Genomic DNA, 24667 nt, shown 5'->3' on the forward strand with positions numbered 1-24667 from the left:
GGTCTCTTGGCATTCCTACTTAGAGGTATTGATCATGATGTCACATTATATACTTAGAAGAAGTTTGTGCTTGTCTTGAATTTGCATTATTGACATCTTCACATCCAGGTGAGAATTGGCACAGAACCTCTATAGATGCACAGCACCGAGATTCTTTCAGTGACTGTTAATATTTAGCAATTTGAGGGCTTCCAAGGGCTAGTAGTTTCAATAAGAGCACTTTTTTTTTTTTTTTTTTTGCAATTAGTTTATTTGTATCTTATATTGCAGACAGATTCCACCAACGGGGAGAATCCAAGCATCAAGAAATCCCTCTTTCCTCTTTTTAATTCAAAGAATCATTTAAAGCATAGTTCTTCTTTGAAAAAGCTTCCTGTAGTCACTCCACCTATGGTACCCGTTTTTATGTATGGTAGCCCTGAAAACTGCTCCAGTAAACTTGTTTTACTGATGACAACAGCATGTCTTATTTTCGTGAGGTCATATTCTCTTTATGCTAGTTAAGTACGTGAGCCAGTTCCATAAATTCACTGGGATATAAATTCATTGCCATTCTTCTGAATCAGTTAAGAAAGTTGAAGCACAAGGTCTATTAAGCAAACAAACTAGTGAAAGGCTAGTTTGTCATGTCTGATTAGCCAGTTATGGGCAGATAACATTTATAAAAGCCTGTATTTTATGTAAGGAATTCTATTAACATTTACAGTTAACAAATGTCTTTGCATTTGACTCACAGAGTTTGTTAACACTTGATTGGCAATTTGTCTTTTTGAAGCCAAGTTGAATTGACCAAATTGAATGAGCTAACAGGCTCCATTAAAAAACAGCTTGTTTCCTTGTCTGGCTTGAGCTTTTGCTGGTCAGTTTAAAACCAGGGCTTTTGCTTGGCATTTGACATTACTCTTCTGTGTTCACCAAAACTGGTGAATAGAGCAATTGCATTCATCTGGAATTTGTGGCACAGATTTCCAGCATTTCTCTAGTACATAATGATAGATCCAGATATATCAGACAATGGTTTGGGAATATGATCCAAACCATACTTTCTCACTTTGCTATCCTTGAAAGCCTACCAGACTTCTTTGGCACTACCATATACAGTGTTTGGATCATTTTCCCAGCAGGAAAAAATTTACTGTTTTATTGAACTGGTTCATAACCTAACTGCAATATGGAATGAGGATACGACAGCAATTCCTGGTACAGCCCAATTTAACTGCTCTCTCTTACAGCGACTAAAACTAACAGCATGGGAATGCTTTAAGGGTTGAGGTTTAACAAAGCTGCATGACATCTGCCAATTTTTCCTAATGCAGGGAAAATTATTAAGAGGGCAGAAGAATTTAACTAGCATCACTTGCATTGTGAACATTGGGAGAGATTGGGGTTCTTTTTTTACTGGGTTATTTGAGTTTTGGTTTGGTTTGCTTTTTAGTTTGGTTCTCCTCTTGGGTGTGATTGCATATCTTAATTAGGCTTATCAGTGTGCTTATTGAATGCTTGTCCATATTTTGCTCTAGGTACCCAATTCCGACAGCCCTGATCTTCTGACGTTGCAGAAATCCATTCATTCTGCTAGCACTCCAAGCAGCAGACCAAAGGAGTGGCGCCCCGAGAAGATCTCAGATCTACAGACCCAAGTGAGTGGATCCTGCACCACTGCTAGACTCTCCAACTCTCCAGTAACTGTCCTGAGGAGCGGGGAGGGCGTGGTAGAGAAAACTTAGCCTCTCAGTGTTACAGTAAGGCTGAACACCTCCTCAAAATAGACCCTCAGTTATAGCCAGATGCATCTTGTGAGCCAGGATGAATCTTGCCTCAGTGACCCATGTTCTACTGGGAAAGATGCAAGCTTCCGTTAGCCTTCACCTAGCTGGAGGCAATTGAAGATGTAGTCCCAGCCCACAAATACAGCCCAGGAAAGAGCTGAGCTGTGTTAAAGAACCATAATTCATGGTAAAAAATGAGGCATGCCATAACATTTCAGGCAGGATGAACACAGATGGTGGGAAGATTAAGGTTTCATTAAAAATAATAGCATACAAATTGAAAGACAGGTATGATAAGTTTTCTTGAAAGAATATTTCAACTCCTGAAATCCATACTATTTTTGACAGGAAACAGGCAAACAGTTGCATTAGGAACTACATATTAGACTGTATTATATAGTCACATTTATCTTCCATAATGGAGGAATAAGCAGAAACTGAATCAGTAAATTTTTCAGGTATCTGAGGTTTATCTCCTTTAAACAACTATTTTGGATGGAAATTTTGTAATGTATCTTTTCAGTATCCCATAATGAGCATTTTGTTTTTTGATATTGAGTATTTTATAAATCCTTTATTCTTCTGCACTGTAATTTCTGACAATCCTCCCGAGCTTTTGAGGCTATAGGATTACTTGTGTCTGTGATTTCTTGTGTCACAGATTTCTGTGGTTGGGAGAGCAGACTACTTTTTTTTTTTTTTTTTTTTTTTGAGACAGGGCCTCACTCCCATTTCCCAGGCTGGAGTGCAATGGCACAAACTCAGTTCACTGCATCCTTGACCTCCCTGTGCTCAGGCAATCCTCCCACCTCAGCCTCCCAAGTAGCTTTGACTACACGTGTGCACCACCACACCTGGCTAATTTTTTGAATTTTTGGTAGAGACGGGATTTCACCATGTTGCCCAGGCTGGTCTCGAACTCCTGGGCTCAAGCGAGCCACCTGCCTCTGCCTCCCAAAGTGCTGGGATTACAGGGATGAGCCACCATGCCCAGCCTCTGTTTACTCTTTTTAACTGTAAGCTGTTGCATAGAACTGCTGACAGAAGTTCCCCATATTCCCATTCTATTTGCCCCAGCCATTTATATTTTCTGCTTCTAACATAATATAAGCTGGGGATGGTGGAAGCATAGAGAACCAGATATCCAAGTTTATTGGATATGTATGCAATATCCAAATGCAAACTAAAGAGACAAGCCTCTGAGTGAGGGCCTGCTTCTCTATTCCCAATTTCAAAACAAAGCAAAAAGAATAGAGAGCTTTAGAACTTTCTTTGTGAAACCATTTCTTTTACCAAGAAGCTCTCTCTCTCTCTCTCTCTCTCTCTCTCTCTCTCTCTCTCTCTCTCTCTCTCTCTCTCTCTCTCTCTCTCTCTCTTTCTCTCTCTCTGTCTCCCTCTCCCCCTCTCCCTCTCCCTCTCCCCCTCTTTCTTCTCTCTTTCTTTCTGGCAGGGTCTTACTCAATCACTCAGGCTGGAGTGCAGTGGCAAGATGATGGCTCACTGCAGCCTTGACCTCCTGGGCTCAAGCCATTCTCCCACCTCAGCCTCCAGAGTAACTGGAACTACAGGCACACGCCACCATACATGGCTAGTTTTTTAATTTTTTTATAGAGACGGGGTCTCGCCTTGTTGCCCAGGCTAGAAGCTCTTTTCAAATAACTTTATAGCTCTTGCTGAATGCAGCTTATTGTAATTGCTTGATAGTTACATGTGGTCAAGGCTATAAAAATCACCAGGAGCCTCATCGTGTTATACCAATTTAATTATTTTTAAAAAGCCACTTTTGAGCACTTAGAGTGTACAGTGTACTATGCTACCTCCTGTAGGGAGCACAAAGCTTTCTTGGGAAGACTTCGAAATGATGATGGAGAATACTTTCCCCTGAAACAATATCTACTTGAGTCAATTCTGAAGCCATTTACCTTGGGTTTCAGTGCCTAGTTCCTTCAAATCTTGTAATGTTCCTTGAGTTCGTCAACATTTTACTCAAACTTTGCTGAGCCCTTAAATGCATGTCCCTTATACCATGACATTTACAGCAAAGGTACTCTGAGAATTGGCCCCAGAGGGGCCCCAAGGCTAGGGTTGTAGCCCAAGTGGCCAAATCCAGCAGTCGTGATTGGCTGTGAATTTCCAAGTGCTTTCCATGTCTCTTCCGAGATCGAGGAAGAGGAGATTGAGCCATCTTTCATCGTTCAGGAGCATGAGGCTCAGGAGTTGTCCAGTGAGCAGACGGTTCTGAGGCTCCTTCCCTCTGCCCTGAAGTCAGTCTCCCTCCTTGATGCAGCACCTGGGGATGTCCAGCTGCACAGTAGACAGACAGGCAGGGCGGACGACTGTGAGCCCATGTTAGGAATTGAAGGCCTCCTGTGAATTAATTCTTTAGATAGTTCTGATGGGGTTTTGCATATTTCTTTGTGCTTTGCATTTTCAATGCCCAAATGTTACCCTCCCCCTCTCAAAAAAAAGCAAAAAAAAAAATTGCAGCAAGGGAACATTTGAATTTTGCAATATCGAGAGAGGGAAATTGGGGAGATAAGAACGAAAAGGGCTATATGACTTGTAGTTGAGTACATTGCTAACTAAAACATTCCATATTTTCAGCTTCTCTCGCTGCTAGATACGGCTGTGTACCTAAGTTCTAGCTGGTAAAATATAAGTGGAAGCATTTTGTGGAGCCTTTGGGAAGTCTTCTCAAAACAGAGAAACATACACCTTTTGCTTTCTCCTTCCTGCTGGTTGAAGCATGAGATCCCCTGGTTAGAGATAGGATGCAACCAGGTAGATGAGCCTGGGCCTTTGATTGGCTGCCGTACCAGCTCTATATGTCTTATCTAGATTTCTAGGCTTTTCCATTAAAGAATAATACAATCTTGTTTGAAAAAACCCGAAGAACAGATATGGCTGGACCGGCTCCTCCCTGTACATGCTTGCCCTTCCTGGCCACGTCCAGTCACCTCACGTCTAAGCCCCCTTCCCTCCCCAGCCTTATGGTCGCTCTAACTTGAATCCCGTGTGCATTGTCATCGTTTCTTTCAGAGCCAGCCATTAAAATCACTGCGCAAGTTGTTACATCTCTCTTCGGCCTCAAATCACCCAGCTTCCTCAGATCCCCGCTTCCAGCCCTTAACAGCTCAACAAACCAAAAATTCCTTCTCAGAAATTCGGATTCACCCCCTGAGCCAGGCCTCTGGCGGGAGCAGCAACATCCGGCAGGAACCCGCACCAAAGGGCAGGCCAGCCCTCCAGCTGCCAGGTCAGATGGATCCTGGTTGGCATGTGTCCTCTGTGACCAGGAGTGCCACAGAGGGCCCTTCCTACTCTGAACAGCTGGGTGCCAAAAGTGGGCCAAATGGGCACCCCTATAACAGAACAAATCGCTCACGAATGCCAAATCTGAATGATTTAAAAGAGACAGCCTTGTAATTTGTGCTGGTAGGGGGGAGGGGTGGACAGACAAGCCAGTGGGGAGGGGTGGGAAAGGGTGGGCTGGGCTTGGGGCATGGGCCGGGCCAAGTGGTGAGCCAATATTTTCAGCTTTATGAAGGTGTGTGCAATATTGCATGTGTTGGGGCCGTCGAGCTCCTCGCGGCCACAAATGCTAGTCAGGGATCTTAGAGCCACAGGAGTTCCTTAGGGATCGCCACTCCCCACAGGTCTTGTGTGAGAATAGATAGAGTGTGCCATTGAGGAAGAAGAAATTCTTGCCAGTTTCTCCCCCTTACATTCCAGCTTTAGTGCAATCTCTGTTGAACTTGGGAACGCCAGGATGTGTCCTGGCACTGCAAGGGATAGGAAAGTCGTGTTGACCGATGCCCTTACTACATATTTTTTTCTGCCTAGACTAAATGTGGGGTTTATTGTAATCCAAGAGTATCCCTTTGAAGGGTTAGCAGATGAACTGTATGTCTTAAATTGTTTTCTAAACTTCCATATTTGATAGGATTTGTAACATTTATTTATAATTAATATTGTACTGTTATAATCATATCTTTTATGTTATAATGTAAAGTTATTTTGAGCTGTTTGAAACATTGTGAAGCAGTGGGACAGCTACAGTAGTTTCTATAAAAACTAAACAGTAACATTTATATATTGCATCAGGAGTATTTTATTCTATATATAAATATATATATGGTAAATATCTGTTTTATAAATATATTCATTTAAAGAAAGTATCGTTATGACACTATCTGCCATATTTTTATACATTTGTGATATGAAGTGAGTATTATACTTCTGATAAAGGGAGTTGAATTGTGGCTATACGTGACTGTAACAGTATGAACCTTGCTCAACTTTTAGGCCCCAGCAGTAGCCTCTAGACATGATCCTTGGTAGCAGATGAGATGCAGCATCTCTTTCCAAACCTTCAGGGGAAGAAAGTCAGATAGGCCAGTGAGAATTCCAGCAGGCCTGGTTTCCGTCCTCACACACTTGGCTCCTGTTTGTGTCGAGGGACATTACTTGCACACAGGGGAGAATAGATTGAGGCGTTACTCGTGGGTCTTTGTAGAGAGAATATGCTCTTCCACTTAGCATTAGTGTAGAGTGTAGACCAAAGATTTGCCAGTGAACATTCCTTGTTGTGAGATCATAAGAGGTACCTGTCTGCAGATCTTGCAAACCAGCTCTATGCTCCTGAATATTGTCCACTGTCCCGGAGACTCTTGGCTGATGGGGTGTGAGATATATGTGTGGCATTTCTATTTCTGAATGCCTTTTTTGCTATTGCTCTCTCCAATACCATATTTAAAAGGCTCCTGGAGCAATTCCAGATAGATAAAAAATTACTCTATCCATTTTTTTCTTCCTGGGGCTGTCCACTTATGACAAGATTTTCATGCACCCCTGTTACACACACAACCCCCATCAGAACAGGACCTATCTTCCCCTCATCTGATCTCTTTCAGCTCCCAAGTTACTCCCAAGTATCATCAAACCCTTTGGCCATCAAGTGTTATCCTCCCATGCCTCTGGGTCATCCTTGAGGGAAGTCACCTCAGCACCATCATGTATCAGTAGTAGCAGATTTTTGGAAGTAGTCTCTTAGCAATAATACTTTTAAGGGTCCCTCCCACCCCTCAAAGAGATAACTTCTCAGTATTTATTACTTGTCCTCAAATTCTGAGTGTCAGCCCCTGCATCAAGTCAGCTATAATCGAAATGTGCTGTTACTGTTAACCCTCCCCCGAGATTTTGAGAATCATAGCTCTGATGATTATGAAGATTATAAAGACTAAGGTCCTAGTTTCCCTGAAGCTTAAATTGTGCACATATTGCATTTTTATATAAATACTATAATGTGTATTGATTATATAGATAGGTCATTTTAAGGTGCTTTTTATTTAATTTTAATGAGTGTAATAGGCACTAAAATGAAACTCGACTGGGTACTATTATTGAAATAATTTGACTCAAACCAATAGTTTTGCATGCTCTTTAGTTCTTTTTCTGTCTTACTTCTTTCACCAGTTCAGTACTGTTTGAGTAGCTCTGAATTCTGGCTTTTCCCAGGCAGCTGCTTGATGATACAAATGAGGTGGACCATCAGCAGTTTTGCCTGGACACTAATGACTCTAAAAGGGTGTGTATTTAACTCTTCTTTTTCATACTAGATCTCTACCTTGTATTCCCCCCTTGCAAACCAGAAACTACACTTTTTTTCTCTGGAAAGACTTCTCACTGTGCTATGCGCTTAGGAACTGCACGGTCCCGTTGCCATGCTGTGGCATTCGAGGCTCGTCACCTAGGGGCTGGTTTCCCATGTTGTCATCCTTGCTAACACTGGGATCTCAGATGTTTGCAGAACATTTCTATTCATGACGGTTCTTCAAAGAAGGGCTAGAATATTTGCCTTCTACCTAGAGCAAAGTAAACCTAATTGCTGAAGAGTCAATATGTACTTTTTGTACTTTCCCAGATTTGAGCCAGAAAATACCTACAGATATCTACAAATGTTTTCAACCAGTGTTTTCGAGGTAGCTCTTTAATCCTCTTCTCAGCTTTTGTCTGTTCTGACTTTTCATCCAATAAGCTGTAAGTGAACTACAGTCTGCATTTCTAGCATGCAATTCTCTTCCTGCTCACGGAGGGGGATGAAAAAGTTTTCTCTCACACCTAATGGGCCCTCTCTTAGCTTTTAACTGTTGTTTTCCCCTCTTGATGAAGAATTACTGACATCACAAAGATTGCCATCTGTGGTAGAAAGGACTTGATTTAAAGTCAGAAAAATTTGCCTTTTCTTTAGGAAGAGGAATTCATGACATCCATGTCTTATTATCGGCCGTAACTTCCTAAAGAAGAAAAAGGGTGAATGAAAGCTTATGTTACTTTTATGAAAATATCACCGATCTCCTTTGGAAAAGAAACTCTGCTTCACTGTTTTTCTACCTTTATTTCTCTGCCGTCCTCATTTTTCCTCTCTAAAGTTCTGAATACACTTTAACTGAACCTTGTTTGGTCTTGCTCTAAAATTTAGCCTCTTTCTAGAGCCCAAGACCAAAAGGGAGTGCTTCATGCTGAGGGGCTCAAGTGAGCTGACTCTACAACTGTGGTTCTCAACTAGGGGCAGATTTGCCCCTAAGGGCACATTTGGCAATGTCTGGGGACATTTGGTTGTCACAGCTGGGGGTGATGGTATGCTACTGGCATCAAGTGGTTAGAGGCCACGGATGCTACTAAACACCCTGCCATGCACAGGACAGCCCCCCAAACAAACAGTGGTCCAGCCCCAAGCACTACTAGTGCTGAGGTTGAGAAACCCTGCCCTACACCATCCCAAGCCCACCAGTCTGCAGAGCTTGGCTCTGGCCTTGTTCTATCCAGGCTACAGTACTGCAGGTGTGAATTCTTCAACATCACATTCTCTTAAGAGTCTTCGACCACTGTTCCTGAATCCTTGGAATCCTATTGTTCGTTTCCATTGTCTTGGGCCTGCTAAAAGGTGCATACTTTGGAAGGAGACCAGAGTTACTTTATAGGTGTTGGAGAACTTAAATTCTAGGTTAGCATCCTTAGAAAATCTTTCATAGAGCCATGAGGCTTATATTTAGAAGCAAGCAACAGCCTGGCAGATTGGCATGATTTTTACCAACTGCTCAAAGGCATCCGTGGCTTTTAGCTGTGTCTCCCGAAAGAAAATGTCTTTGTTTTTTATTCAAGTCATTTAATAGCTCTTTACAAATATTAGCATATGGCAGACCAATTAGAAGCAAAAAAGTCCGTATTGGTGGTTGTGATGTGGCTGTTATAGAAGTATTTGTGCTGTATGCTTTGGTTAAATCTGTTTTAAAACATGCTTTAAGATTCACCTTATGCAGTTGTACTTTAATTCTAAGCTCAGAGCTATGCTGTCAGTCTCTAGTCACGCCGTGTATTATAAAGTATGTTGTGGTTGTAGAGTTAGCCAGTTTAGCATGTTCCTAATCTGAGAATTAGTGGACTATACTAGGAAATGCTATCCCATTTTCCCTTTCCAGCCCCTCTTAGTTAAGATCATAGTATCCTCACTTCTTAAACTAGTCTTTAGAGTAAATAAGGAAAAAAGCCATTTATTTTCTTCTAGCCATGTATTATTGAGAATGACTCATAGTGTACAACTTTTTTTCAAAGGCCAGAGGATTACTTTTCAAGTGTGTAGAAAGATCTGTCTATTTCTGTTCACCTGGGACCTGGTGGTGACTGAACTCTTTCAGCAAGGGCAATGGCTCAATGTGATTCGGTGCTGGAGCTCAGCTGGGACTCAGTAAATCTGCACGTTCTCTGCTGGTCAGAACATGTTTCCTGGAGAGCATTTGCTTTTCTATCTAGAAGTTCGTTACCTCTTGCATGATAGTGGGATATTGAGCTCTATGTGGGTTCTAAGATCCACAGACTCATACTTTTGTGAACTTTGGAATGTGGTAGGGTACACTGAACTAAGTCAGAAAATAGTGAAATATTTCCTTGCCTCCTTCAGTTCATCACTAAGAAAGTGTGTAGGCAGAGAAAACTTACTTATGGTTTAAAAAACCACAATTCTGTTTTTTTTTGAAAGGGGACATAGAAAAGACAGTACAAAGGTTGTAAGTGTCCTGTCGCTAATTCCCAGGGCCAGAATCTCACAAGATCCTCTCAGAGACTTAAAAGCCTGGCTTACAAAAATAACCAGAAACCAAACTTGTAAGCAGTTATGATTTCTTCCTTTTGCTTCTTGACCAGCTGAGATACAGAATATCTTGAGGTCTGGTTCAGCTGATGAAAAATTCTGTCTCAGAAACGATGAGTAAGAAACCATACAAGAAAAAGAAGTCCCTCATCTATCTGCATACACACAATGTGGGAGAAGTGGGGTGGCTAGGAAACTCTGGGCCTGCTGCCCCCTTCGATTCTTTTTTTTTTTTCTTTGTGAATTGAATGTACGATACAAATGGTAGGCTTTCGTGTGAGCCAGTTACTACAAGAATCTTCATTTCCCACAGTGGTTTGTTCATTCGTCAGCGTTAGGCTTGGTCCTGGCTCCACCTTTCTCCTCTCCGGGCACTGACCCCACCTTTCCGTGTATTTACTGTAGGCTATTAAATATGATCATGACCTACCTTGCATTTTCATTCATCACCTGTTTACTCCCAAATTTAAGGGAAGTTTGTCTCATTTTGCCAGAAAAAAATTGTAATAGTCAGCACGCTGGATTTGTAGGGCCAGCAAAATTGCGGCAGTGAAACTAGTTTCACTTCTAAAGCCCTTCATTTCCCACAAGGTTAAGCTCTCGAAACCCCATTTGATCCTTGGTTCCTATTTCGATCCTCTTTTGGAATCTGAAAATCGGTCTCCATGTTGTATGCAGATTACAAGTTGCCTTGTTCATTACTCTTCCAACACAGAGTATCAGGGAGAAAGAGGCCTTATCTGTTCCTCCATCCCCCCTGTTTTGACAGACTGCTAAGAATTCCTCAGGACTTCCTTTGGTTGGGGATTTTACTTTCCCAAAAGTCTGATCTGATTTCTTTCAGGGGTAGACAAGCTTGTCCTAGTGCTCTGCTTCAGGTCTTATCAGAAGAAACCCAGGAATAGAAAAGGTAGATGCCTTGACTTTTGTCCCTGTTGTGGGGACTAAAGTGTTTTTTGCCAGAATTGTCAAAAGCTCCAGTTCAAACTCTGTAGAGTTTCACGGAAAAACAAAACAAAACAAAAAAAGATGCTTATCGTCCCGGAGAATGTGTAAGTTCTCCAGCACGGCTTAGGTTTTCCAAAATGGAAAGCAAAGCTTGCAGACAACTTGTTTTCTCTAGAGACACACAATGATTCTGGCCCTCAGTCTGTTTCCCTCCCCTTGTTTACTCTTTGGTCACCGATTGAGTCAGGCTAGAGGGGTAATACGGTGATTAAAAGAAGTAAATTCTCACTGTCAACTTGGATTGATTAACAGAAACAATTAAACCAAACAAAATCATTGCCCCAAATTTCTATCTCCAAGAATTGCTTTGTGCCATTTTGAATTCAGGTAGTTATTCTGTATATACTTAGCTAACTATTCAGAGCTTCTTCAATCTCTAGTAAGCTTGAAGGTGGTGTCTGGGAAGACACAGGGCAGGGTGACATTTAGACTCTGTTCATTCTTAAAAATAGGGATAAGCCAGAATGATGTGACATCTAGTATGTGGTAGATGAAGAATCAGTGGAAATTCTTAATTGCACAGACTTTATAATCCATTATATAAAGTGTAATTCCATACTTTTTACTGTGGCAAGGGTGTGATGTGATTGTTAATCTTTTTAATTTTTGAATCCAAACTGAATTTAAAGTGTTGAATACTTAAATCCTCACAAGTGAATTATGAACCATTTGTAAAGTGTTTCTATAACTCTTTGTATCATGTGTTGGTACATCCTATCAAGTTTTTTCTGGCATGTAATTCCATTCTAAACTTATGTAAAATTTCTATTGTTGCTGTAAATATTACACAAATATCTACTCCGTGATAACCTTCATTATCAGCATGAAATGGTTAATTTTTACTGAGCACAATGTATTTTTGAATGGATCTTCCCAAATGTCTTTAATAAAATGCAGATTTTGCACTGACTGATGTGACTGCCAGGCCGTCCCAATCTTGAGCACTGTGGTCCTTCGTGTTTGAACTGCGAACAGCTCCATTTTAGTTCCTTCTTGGGAAGAAAGAATGCATTCGAATTCAAATAAGGGATGATGGGCCTTTGAGGTTGTAATCAGTTTAAGAGACAGAAATTAATGTAAAACTAGGCAAATCCTGTAACTTAATGATGTTGATCTTTGTTTTCCTATTTATAAGGCTTTTTTCCCCTTATGGCATTTTGAAAACTTTGGTTTATTTTATACTTGAGTGTTGTCACCTTTGCACGTCGCTAGACACTCATGTGGTAGTTTGAGGAGGATGGGAAGAGAGGCCAATCTTGTGCTAAGTGCTATGGAGAAAGCAAAGATGGACAGCTTAATAAGGGTTTTTTGATTCTGGAGGAGAGGTGGGCAAGCTTTTCCTGTAAAGGGCCAGATGGTAAATATTGGGGGCTCTGTGGCCCATCAGTTCCCTGTCACCACTACTCAGCTCTGCCTTTGTATTGCAGAAGCTGCATGGATGATATGTAAATCAGTAAGTGTGGCTGTGGTCCCATAAAACTTTACTTATAGAAACAGGCCATAGTTTACTAACCCGTTTTAGGCCCTCAGTTTCATCATTTAGGGTAACACCAACCGAGTACATGTTCAATTAGGAGGGAAAGAACTTAGCTTTTGTGGTAACTTATAGATAAAATATTCCCCAGTTTTCTTTCTCTTTCTAAACAAAGGGTAGGAGCTGAAAGTCAGTGCTTTCTGTTCTTAAAAGTCCTGTGTCAACCACTTCTTCACTCTGTCTCCTTAAGTGACATGGAAACCTGTGGCCTGTGCTTTCAACTATAATCTTACCAAGACTGAATGAAAGTATTTGGTGCTTATACTTTTTAATGTTCATAGCACTTACTATGGCCAGGCACAATGCCCAAGTGTTTTGCTTTATTATTATTATTATTATTATTATTATTATTATTATTATTTTATTATTTTCACAACAACCCAGTGAAACAGGTACTATTATTATCCCCTTTTTGTAAATGAGGAAACAGATTTCCATACTTGACATTAACCTGCCCAAGGTCACCCAGTTTGGAAGTGGCAGGGCCAGGATTTGAAGCCGAATATGTTCATTGTAAAGCCCATATACCCTTAAAAGTCACTGCAGCTCCACGTATGGCAATGTGATCACAATCAGTATTGCTTGTCTTTAGTAATTCAGGTTTATTCAAGTAACTCCACGGTTCAAATTTTCAAAAACAGTTTCCAACACAGAGTATATTAAAAACTTTGCCTGAAGTTTACTCTAGGTGCAGAAATAAAGACAACTTAGTCAAGTGAAGGAAAGGGTAACAGACTTAGAAATGGCTATCTATACTGATGGAATAAGTATACTAATTAGAGCAGGTAACAAGTCCCCACAATGTATAACATATTCTTCTCTAAAAGCTCACAACAATTTATGTGCCACCTTCCATCCCCTTTCCCAGCAGATGGTAATTGATGTGATTTGAGAATAGAACACTTCATTGAAAGAAGTCACTGGAGGTCCTCTGGGGATGCAGCTTAAAAGCCCAGGATCAGGCCAGGTATGGCGGCTCACGCCTGTAATCCCAGCACCGTGGGAGGCTGAGACAGGCAGATCACCTGAAGTCAGGAGTTCGAGACCAGCCTGGCCAATATAGAGAAACCCCGTCTGTATTAAAAATACAAAAATTAGGGCTGGGCGGTGGCTCACGCCCGTAATCCTAGCACTTTGGGAGGCCAAGGCGGGTGGATCACGAGGTCAGGAGTTCGAGACCAGCCTGGCCAACATGGTGAAACCCCGTCTCTACTAAAAATACAAAAAATTGGGTGTGGTGATACATGCCTGTAATCCCAGCTGCTTAGGAGGCTGAGGCAGGAGAATCACTTGAACCCAAAAGGCAGAGGTTGCAGTGAGCCGAGATCACACCACTGCACTCCAGCCTGGCAACAGAGCAAGACTCTGTCTCAAAAACAAAAAAAAAACAAAAATTAGCCGGGAATGGTGGTGCATGTCTATAATCCCAGCCACTCGGGAGGCTGAGGCAGGAGAATCACTTGAACCCAAAAGGCAGAGGTTGCAGTGAGCTAAGATCGCACCACTGCACTCCCACCTGGACGACAGAGCGAGACGCCATCTCAAAAATAAATAAATCAATCCCCAGGATATAGAGTCCGCTTGCCTGGGTGGAGTCTTGGCTCCATCTCCTACATCTCATGTGACTTGAAGCAAGGCACTTCACTATGCCTCAGTTTCCTTATCTTTAAATGGAGGTAATCACAGTACCTACCTCAGTGTTGTTGTGAAGATTTAATGAGATAATAACCTGCAGAGCACTTGAGAGTCTCAAGAAATATGAGCTCTTATAACATTATTGCTATTATAAAACATTGCTTATTACTTCTGCCCCAATTTGGCAGTTTCAGGAAATTGAGAAGGAATGTCACTGAATCTTTAATGCCAGTTACACAGAGCTCAGTAGGTGTCCACAAAGCCCTTTAGATGCACGTAGCCTATTTGATCTTCATATCGGCCCTGTAAGGTTGGGCTTAAGAATGACCCAGCATGGAACTACTCTTGGGACCACAGGGGAAGCAACAGTCCTTGTAAGCTGTTTGTCAGTTGGGCCTTAGCAACCAAGCCCCAAGTGGACAGAAAGATGGGGTTCTGTGAGCATCCATTCCAAGGGTCACTTTAGGGGTACAATCTTCTGGGCTCTGAGAATGGATTCATAGCAGCACCTCTATCTGGAAATACCTTTGCTTTGTCCAAGTAACCTCCTCCCACACAGAGTACCCGAATCAGCTCAGATTTTGTTTTTCTTAATATTGGCAACACTTAATGCTACTTCTTTGTTCGTAACATTTCATTTAATTATTTAAAAATCTGCAAATGTTGTGTATATTTTACCGCAATTTTTAAACAATCTCCAGTGTAGACCGCGCTCTAGCATTTCTAAAAATAAAAGTAAATATGTTAAAATAAGGTAAGAGTGAGTTTTTCCTACATTATGTATAGTTTTTAATTGAAAGTTTCCCCCACAAAAGAAATGATACTTGCAAGCATAGTTTGTGTGTTTGACAGCAAGATTCTATTAGGCTTCAGATGTCCCTCAATAAAAGTTTTAGTTTTTATACATTCTGTCATGAATTGAATGAAGTAAATAATATGCTGTTGTAAGCAAATTACCTGCAGATAAATGTCTTATGAATCGTATATCTTACTGTTTATTAAATTCTGAAGTATTGAACAGTTTCCAATGTGAAATCCCAGCTGGCTTCTTTGCAATGATGGACAAGTTAGTTATAATTCATATGGAAATTCAAGGAACCCAGAATAGCCAAAACAATCCTGAAGAGCAAAGTTGGAGGACTCACATGCCCCAATTTCAAAACTTACTACAAAGCTACAATAATGAAGAAAGTGAGGTAATAGAATTTGGAGTCCGGAAATAAACCCTCTCACATTTATGGTCAATTGTTTTTTGACAAGGGTGCCAAGATCATTCAATGGGGGAAAGAATAGTCTTTTCAGCAAATAGTGGTGGGACAACTGGATATCCACATGCAAAAGAATGAAGTTGGACTCCTATTTCACACCATATACAAAAATTAACTCAAAATGGATCAAAGATCTAACTGTAAGAGGTAGAACTATAAAACTCATAGAAGAAAACATAGGGGTAAATCTTCATGACCTTGGATTTGGCAGTGGTTTCTCAGATATGACACCAAAAGCACAAGCAAAGAGAAAAATAAATTGGACTTCATCAAATGTTTAAAATTTTGCGCTTCAGAGGACTCTATCAAGAGGGTTAAAAAGATCCACAGAATGGGAGAAAATATTTGCAAATCATATCCAATAAGGGAATTAGAATATACAAAGAATTCTTAAACTCAGTAAGTTGTAAGCCGATTTAAAATGCGCAGAGGATCTGAAAGACCTTTATCCAAAGATGTACAAACGGCCAGTAAACACATGAAAAGATGCTCAACATCATTAGTCACTAGGGAAATGCAAATCAAAACCACAGTTGAGATGCAACTTCACACATTATGGGTACAGTCAAAGACGGACAGTGACAGGTGTTGCTGAGGATGTGGAGAAAGTGGAAGCCTCCTACATTGCTGGTGGAAATGTAAAATGATGCAGCCACTTGGGATAATAGTTCCTCCAAAGATTAAACAAGAGTGACTGTGTGTTCCAGCAGTTTTACTCCTAAGTATATACCCAAGATAAATGAAAACACACATCTGCACAAAAACTTATACACAAATGTTCATAGCAGCATTATTCATAATAGCTAAAGAGTGGAAACCCAAATATCCATCAATGGATGAATGGATAAATAACAATGTGCTCTTGACATGACACTGAACAGTGATGTTCAGCAATAAAAAGGAGTGACGTAGTGATACACATGTTATAACGTGGATGAACTTTAAAACACTATGCTAAGTGAAAGAAGCCAGTCACGAAATACCACATACTATATGATTTCATTTTTGTAAAACGTCCAGAAGGCCAATCTATAGAGACAGTCGATTTGTGGTTGCAGAGGGCTTGGGGTGGCTGATGGGTTGGGGAGTGATGGCTGATGGGTGCAGGATTTCTTTGGGGTGATAAACTTTCTAAAATTGATCTAGTGATAATGGTTGCACAACTCTGAATATACCAAAAGTCATCAAATTGTACACTTTAAATGGATACAAATTGTATGTGAACTTAATCTCAATAAAGCCGTGACAAAAGTTTCCAACATGAACTCTTATTTGGAAAGCCTTTCTCCCTGCCTCACTGTTTCCTCCTCTACTTTTTCCCTGAACTGCACTCTCTGGACTCCTGTGTTTGATGTACCCTTAACTCTTAGGATACTGCCATTTTGTCTGACAGTCCATGTCGTGACCAAAGTTAATTCACCTTTCCAAATAAGGGTCTCTGTTCAGGCATTTCTATCCAAAATAGATTTGTCCTGTGTCCTAAGGCCAGGGATAGGTCCCCCCCCGCCGCCGCCGCCCCCAACACCCTGTGTGATATGTTTATATTTGAGAGAAGATTGGGCAGGGAAAAGCATTTTCCGAAGTTCAAGCATACAGCATAGGGACTAGAAAGATGCTGGGTCGGATATAAAATAATTGAGCCCCCAAAGCATCAAGAAGGATGTTTGGGGCTTTTAGAAGGCTGCCTGTTCACAGAAAAGGTGAATGTGTTGTCCAGGACTGTGTTAGCGTGAGTCTAGTCACTTGCCTTGGCATTTGAAAATGAAAAGTAACTCGGAAATGAGCTGCTAGCAAAGACTACCCTGTGTCTGGGGCCAGGACAGTCTTTAGAGCAGCCTCCCCACTCTGATTCCACCACCTCCTCTCCGTATACCTCTCCTGCCCCTCCCCCGTGTTAACAGCCTCTCCCAGGAAGGGGCCTGGAAACTCAGGCTGGGCTCTAAGTGGCCAATGAGGCCTCCCAATCTAAGGCGCTGCCTCCAGGAACGGAAAGCCAGGCCCATTCCTTCCCAGAGAGCTTTTCAGGAGCAGGCGCAGTTTGCGTATTGCAAGGCAGAGGGTGGAGGGCGAGAAGCTTTCAGGGAAAAAGCTACATGGTCCTTTTTATGATGTGAGTCCTTCTCACTTCCTGCGAAGCATGTAGCCAGCTAATGAGCCTCCTCTGAGTAGCCAGTGGTAGCTCCTGGGCCAGCTGTTCTCGAACTATGTTTGGTTTGCTAGGAAATGGTAGCCCTAGGTAAAGGGCAAATTGTACTGTGTTGTGGTCATTTGGGGTCCCTACATATACTTAGATGTGCAGCCTGTCCTGTATGATCACCTAAATGGTGACCACAGACACGGGGAATTTGCTGGAATGGATTGCATAATGGAGCTGTGTGTATTGGGCGCTCTGGTCCCTCCCCAATCCCTGTGTTCATGAGGGTGGAAGCCCAGATCCACCTTGAAGGTGAGAACTGCGAGCAGAGGAAACTCCCCTACCTTGGGCTTTTGGTCATTTGTCACGTATAGCCTCTCAGGGCACCGGGATTCTCACCCACCGCACTCATCCCTGCCACCCAGTCACCCTTGAGACCCTCAGCTGCCTCCCCGGGGCTCTGAAGTCCTCTTTGGCGATGATTTAGTGGAAACTTAACTAGGAGGAACTGCTCCCTTCTGCATTCAAAGCCAGGCTTTAGGAAACTGTATGTTTCTGTCTTGAATGTGGTAAAGCAAATGAATTTTCAAATTATCAGGGCTGCTTTGTGTTCCCCTGAGACTGCACCTTTCACAGTATCACTGAGACAAAAAATGAGCAGAAAATTACCCCTGCTACTTAGGCTTTTGTAAGAAAATTCGTTTCAGGGACATTTTCTTTGTTCTGACTTTCTCTGGCCCTGAGTGGGGAATAAGTTCATTTTTATTTCATTGAAATCAGAAAGCTATATCTTAAAAAAAAAAAAAAAAAAAAATTATCTACCCAGCACTGCAGTTAAAATTGCTTTGCGAAATATAGCCCTGTCCGTCTCAGTGGTGTGTGAGGGGGTCCCCTACGGCCCGCTCTGTGCCAGTCACCCCCTGGCAGGCGCCGAGCTGAGGCAGGCATCAGGCACACTTGCTGACGCACTCCAGCAGCTCCATCCGGATGGCAATGCGGACGTGCCAGCCCAGCGGGATGAGGCGGATGAAGCGGGAGATGATGGGGGGCCGCAGCAGGTTCTGAACCGTGGAGGTGCGGTCCGAGTTGCCATAAAAGACCTAGAGAGATAGAGGAAATCCTGTCACAATCACATCGGGGAGGGAAAAGGAAGAAGGGTTCCTTTCTGGAGCTAGCCCCAACTTTTAACTATGGAAATGATTAGGAAGTGGTTAAAGCACAGAGAGTTTGCGGGTGCCCCCCAAAATCTGACCTTGAGTGATTGTCATCACACCTACATGCTTGGGACATCTGGAACTGCACCATCCAATAGGGTGGCCACTAGCCAATATGTCAGTTTACACTTCAATTAATTAAAATTAGATAAAAATTCAGTTCCTCAGTCACATGAGCCACATTTCAAGTGGCCGCCATATTGGACAGTGCAGATGTGAACATTTCCATCATCACAGAAAGTTCTATTGGAGGGTGCTGCTAGAAAATGCCACTTGACTCATCGCTTTTGAGTTTTTATCCTTTGCATTTTGACATTTTGAAAAGGCCCACATCACACTTACATGTTCCAAAGGTATCCAAAGTAGGGCTCAAGTGAAAACCCGTGCTTGGCTCAGGAGTTGTAAGCCAAAACTTAAATGTGTGTTCCTACTTTGATACAAGTGATGAGTACCTTTTCAACTTGGAAAATGTTTTTTTAAAAAGACATAAAAACTTGGCCAGGCGCAGTGGTTCACGCCTGTAATCCCAGAACTTTGGGAGGCAGAGGCGGGCGGATCGTTTGAGGTCAGGAGTTTGAGACCAGCCTGGCCAACACACAGTGAAACCCCATCTCTACTAAAAATACAAAAAAATTAGCCAGGCGCAGTGGCAGGTGCCTGTAATCCCAGCTACTCTGGAGGCTGAGGCAGGAGAATTACTTGAACCCAGGAGGCGGAGGTTACAGTGAGCTGAGATCACACCATTGCACTCCAGCCTGGGCAACAGAGTGAGGCTCCATCTCAAAACAAAACAAAAAGACATAAAAACTCAAAGGAAGATTCTGGAAAGGGAAGGGTGGCGCCAGAGTAAAGAGAAAGGGGGTTTGCTTAGTGTTTTTAAGGATGTAACATAAAAACATGCTGTGGGTGTTTGACGCTATTTCCAAAGAAATCATTCTTTGCCCTCTTAACCAAAGTCATGGTGCTCTGCCTGATGCCACTAGGACATTTCCTTTCCTTCTGGGATTATCTCCTGAAAATATCTGGCTGTTGCATTTGGCCCCATCCATCCACAAAACGGGAAGGGCCTGGTCTGCCATGTTCTTGCCTTTCTCTGCAGTGGCACCGCCCCACACCGCCCTCTCTATTGCAGTTTGTCTTTGAGCCTATTCAAGTCAGGAGCCAGGTGAAGAGAGGGGAGGGTGGAACAGGCTCCACCAGATTGCACAAGTGCAGGGGTGAAGTGCCTCTTTGCAAAGAACCTTCAAGGCCTTCAGAAGCACAGGGCTTGAAAAACTTCTCATGTCTTTTGGAGAAGCCAGCTAAGAAGAATAAAAATGAAATTAAATGTCCAAGTATCAAGATGGTTTTTCCTCTTGTGTTCAAACTCCTTGAAACAACCCGTGAACATCTTGGCCGTACAAATTGTTATCAGAGACTTACAAAGTCTTCTGAATCTCAGCTGTACATGTCTACTTAACCTGATTAAATGTTGAAATTAGCCTGGGGAACTCCTTACTCTTAGGCAAAAGGATGTTTAACATTTCCAAAGAGCTAGTGAGTTTTTAATTCATTTTTATTCATAGCAAACATATATATATATATATATATATATATAGTCAGAAGTCTACTGCGTTTAGTCAATGGTGAAGAAGACTTCGGTCTCAATCCACAAAGATTAATAGGATGTAGAGTTGCCCAAAGGTTTAAGTTCCTCTGTGTTTGTGCTGGTGAAGTCCTTTTAACCATTTAGCTAATGGGTAACTTGCTAGGTTCTCAAAAGACTCCCCTGTGTCAGTCTCAAACAATAGGAGAGGCCACATCTATATAAATGGATGATTCTCTACCCACATCAATAACATCAGACCATACCTGTGAAGCAAAGTGCATTCAATGATCCAGTGAGTTGAAATAGTGCAAATGGTCAGTCTTAAGAATTCAGGCAACTGCATACTGATATGGAAACTCAGACAAATTTTTTTTTGCACTTAAGAGTAGCATTCATTTGCAAACAAACTGTGCTGGGCACCAAAGCAAGCCCAGGAAAGAGAGCACAGCACATTGTGGGGGAAAGCGCAGATGATCCACTGTGCTGTGGAGTTGGTGCTCTGACAGAGGGCAGTGACAGGAGCGCAGGGACAGGAGGGGAAGTCCCAGAGGGTGTGAGCTGAAGTTGGTTTGGGATAAGCCCAACTTACCCGGTTGTTTCCAGTCTGGTCCTTATAGTAAATCCAGTTCAGGCGCTCATCGGTCCTGTACTGCACGCTGTACTTGGTCATCCACTCATCGATGTCACAGCGCCCCTGGGTGAGGATCCCTGAAATCACTTTGATCTCCTTCAGGTCTATCTGTAACCACTGGCTACTGTCCTGGAACTTGGAGAGCCAGGCGCACCTGCCAAGAACATACCGAGTCACCGGGAGACTCCCCCTGTGTATGTCTGCAAAAAGCCGGCAGGTGCTGGCTCTCGAGGGGATGCCAGCATCCAAAGAGCCCCCTGCCAAGCTCGGGCAGTCTGGGCTGCAGTCTGAGCCTTGTCTCCTGGGAATGGCCAGCTTCTGCTATACTTAACTTGCATCTCATTCTCCCTCTCCCTGCATCTCCACCTCCCAAGAAAACATTTCCAGATTCGACTAATTTGTCAAAGAAATGCCTCAGAGTGTGGCTGAAATTGCCTTTGGGAGTGGTTGAACATGTCTGTCTGCAAAACACGCAGGTGCATGGCTGTTAGACCACCAGCCCCTGCCCTCTGCTTGAGACTCACAGGGTGAATTTTTCTGTGCATTTCACTCTCTTCACACCTATTTATGTTTCCCTTGGATGGTGACATTCCTGCCTCGTGCAGAGCACTGAGCCATGTGGATCTAGAAGGGCTTTGACAAGTAAGTGTCAAGCCAGATAACCGTTGAAGCAACTAAGTTGTTTTTTTAGCTACATTCCTCATAAATCGTGGAAACCTATAGTAGCTCCCCCTGCCGCCTCCTTTTTTCCTTTTAGTGTGTATTTTAATTAGCTTTGTAGGACTTAAGCCCTGGGCCACGTTCTCTTCCTTTTCCAGACTTATTCCTTAGGTGGCTCCTGACTTTTCACTTCTATCCCAGACCTTTTCTAAATCCCAAATCCAGAGAGTTCAGTTGCCAGCTAGAGGACTTCTGTGTGCCTGTCAGCATCTCAGATGAAACACATCCCAATGTGAGCCCCTAAGCGCCCCCACCCCACCCCGCTTTCAGACCCCACGTCTCTGAGTTAACCCCATCCTCGCATGCGTCCATGCCGGCCACTGAGAACCATCCTGGGCCCCTCCTCTCCACCTCCAGTGCCCAATCCTTATCTATTGGCTCCATCTCCAAGTGCCTCAAATTCCTCTACTTCTGTCGGTCTCCACCGCCACCACTCTAGCCCGTGTCCCCCCATTTCTTGCCACACCTCAACTACTCTCCCTGGATTGTTCTGGCCCCACAGGAACCAGAGAACTTTTCTTAAAACACAAATGTGCTTGCGATACTCTTCGACTTAAAATCTTTATCCGGCAGAGTCTGCTAATTATCACCCGATACTCCCTTCCCATCCTCATTTGGTAATAGAACCCCTGAGTTTCATCTGGGCAAATGGCCATCTGGCTAAGATGGCATTTCCTAGTCTCCCTTGCAACTAGGTGGGGCCCCCTAACCAAACTCTGGTCAATGGGATGTGGGCAGAAGTGGCCAATAGAATATGTTTGTGTTCTTAAAGGCAAATCGTGTGCACTCTGCTGCTCTTTTGTTTCTCCCCGCTAACTAGAATGTGGATGTGATGGCAGAAGACAGAGACACCATTCTGGACCCCAACATAGACGCTTCATGTTAAGGACGACAGAACAACAAGGTAGAGTCTGGGCCCCTCATGCCATCAAGCTGCCATAACGACCCTAGACTACTGAATGAAACTTTTTTGTTTCTTTCTGAGACAGAGTCTTGCTCTGTCACCCAGGCTGGTGTGCAGTGGCACACAATCTCGGCTCACTGCAACCTCTGCCTCCCAGGTTCAAGCGATTCTCCTGCCTCAGCCTCCCAGGTAGCTGGGATTATAGCCACCTGCCACCATGCCTGGCTAATTTTTGTATTTTTAGTAGAGATGGGGTTTCACCACATTGGCTAAGCTGGTCTTGAACTCCTGACCTCAGGTAATCTGCCCACCTCGGCCTCCCAAAGTGCTAGGATTACAGGCGTGAGCCACTGTGCCTGGCTGATGAATGGAACTTTTAAGTGAGCAAGAAACACACTTCTATGTTAAGTCACTGTACTTTGGTGCTCTTTGTTAAAACAGCACTAACCTGTATGCTAACTAATACGCACTCAGGGTCCTCCCATTATCCCTACAGTACGGACCACAGTCGTTAACGTGGCTTCTAAGGTCCTGCACCATCTGACCTCTGCTTGCCTCTCCACCTTGTCTCACCTGTGCTTCAGGCTTGCTGCCCTGCTTATATTCCCCATCCACACCCTGGAGGTATCATCCCAACTCAGGGCTTTTACACCTGCTGTACCCCACGCCTCTTCCGCTCCCTCACCTGGCCAACTTCAAGTCACAGGTCAAATATGTTTTCCTTAGAAAGCCTTCCCTGGCTGCATGGATGAGGTCTTTCTTCCTTCATCTCTCCCCCAGCACTCATAAGTACATTCTGTGTCATTTGTTTATTAGAGAGGCCTATATTTTTTTTCTTTTTTGAGACAGGGTCTCACTCTGTCGCCCAGGCTGTAGTGCAGTGGTGTGATCTCGGCTCACTGTAACCTCCCTTTCCCAGGTTCAAGCAATTCTCCTGCCTCAGCCTCCTGAGTAGCTGGGATTACAGGCACGTGCCACCACGCCAGTTAATTTTTTGTATTTTTAGTAGAGACGGGGTTTCACTGTGTTGGCCACGCTGGTAGAGAGGCCTATTTTTTTTAAAAGCACATGAAAAAAAATCCCCGGGCCCTGCTTACCCAAAGCCTTGACTGTTGAGTCGGGCCTTGTTTGCAGTCCACGAGGAATACCAGCCCACATACTGCTCCGGGTTAGAGCAGGTGATCTGGTCCGGTGTGACCTCCCCTGACTCGAAACCCAGGGGCTTGTGATATGGGCATTCTGGGAAAGGAAAAAGAATTCACATTCACACATATCTCAATACTCAACAAGCACCAGGTGACTGAAATAACAAAACAAACCCATCTGCTTTGCGCTTCGGAGATGGAGAAGGCTTTACCTGGCTCTGTGGTTCACAAATGGGTACAGCTGGGTCTTCAATGGTTCACTACTCATGCAAGAAAGGAATGAAGGATGAAGTAAAGGAATTGCCATAGAGACTCACAGCCTTTGTAAAAGCAGAGGGAAGTGGCTCTATGGCAACTTCACAAGGGGTGTGTGGAATTTTGAGAAATACTTCACCTCCTCCACCAACTTAGAGATCTAAAAACCAAGAGGTGCACAGTGAAATACCATATTTAAATGCCATACATCTTTATTTCCCCCATTAACACAGATTTAGCCATCCTGCCTGATGACGTCAGGTCTCTCGTTGTCCTTGGGCAGCAGATCATGCCAATTATAGGGACAAAACCACAGTGAGAGGCAAGAAGGGTGATTACATATTGCGATATAGAGAATGACTTCTTACTTGTAAATTGCAGTTTTCTCACCAGTCTAATGAAAAAAAAAAAATGGGTGAAATGTGCTTGGGGGACTGTTGAGTGAGAAACAGCTAAAAGGAACTGCTTTTTCCCAGAGGTAGTACCCAAAGGTGGTTCTTCTGTGTTAATTGTCTCCCACTTCCTCTTGTCTGTATGTCCCCTCACAGTAAAAACAGTATTGAGGCTGGGCGCGGTGGCTCATGCCTGTAATCCCAGCTACTCGGAAGGCTGAGGCAGGAGAATCGCTTGAACCCAGGAGGCGGAGGTTTCAGTGAGCCGAGGTGGTGCCTGCAGTGGCAGGCACAGTGTTGAGTTACCTGGTCAGAGGCTGC

At 43.2% G+C, this 24667-nt stretch overlaps 1 protein-coding gene across 4 annotated transcripts in view; it reads left to right on the forward strand.

Annotated features, from left to right (window-relative positions):
* The window catches only part of CDKL5 (cyclin dependent kinase like 5), a 227453-nt gene that overhangs the window by 197309 nt on the left and 5477 nt on the right, over positions 1–24667 (forward strand). For all 4 annotated transcript variants that reach the window (XM_024240950.3, XM_054544372.2, XM_054544373.2 and 1 more), the window contains 3 exons: positions 1521–1640; positions 4809–5025; positions 22471–22554. In XM_024240950.3, the coding sequence (XP_024096718.2) occupies positions 1521–1640; positions 4809–5025; positions 22471–22554 (421 nt within the window). The remainder of the gene's footprint in view (positions 1–1520; positions 1641–4808; positions 5026–22470; positions 22555–24667) is intronic.

The sequence above is a fragment of the Pongo abelii genome, chromosome X, assembly GCF_028885655.2.
Source record: "Pongo abelii isolate AG06213 chromosome X, NHGRI_mPonAbe1-v2.0_pri, whole genome shotgun sequence".
In the NCBI taxonomy this organism is placed as follows: Eukaryota; Metazoa; Chordata; class Mammalia; order Primates; family Hominidae; genus Pongo; species Pongo abelii.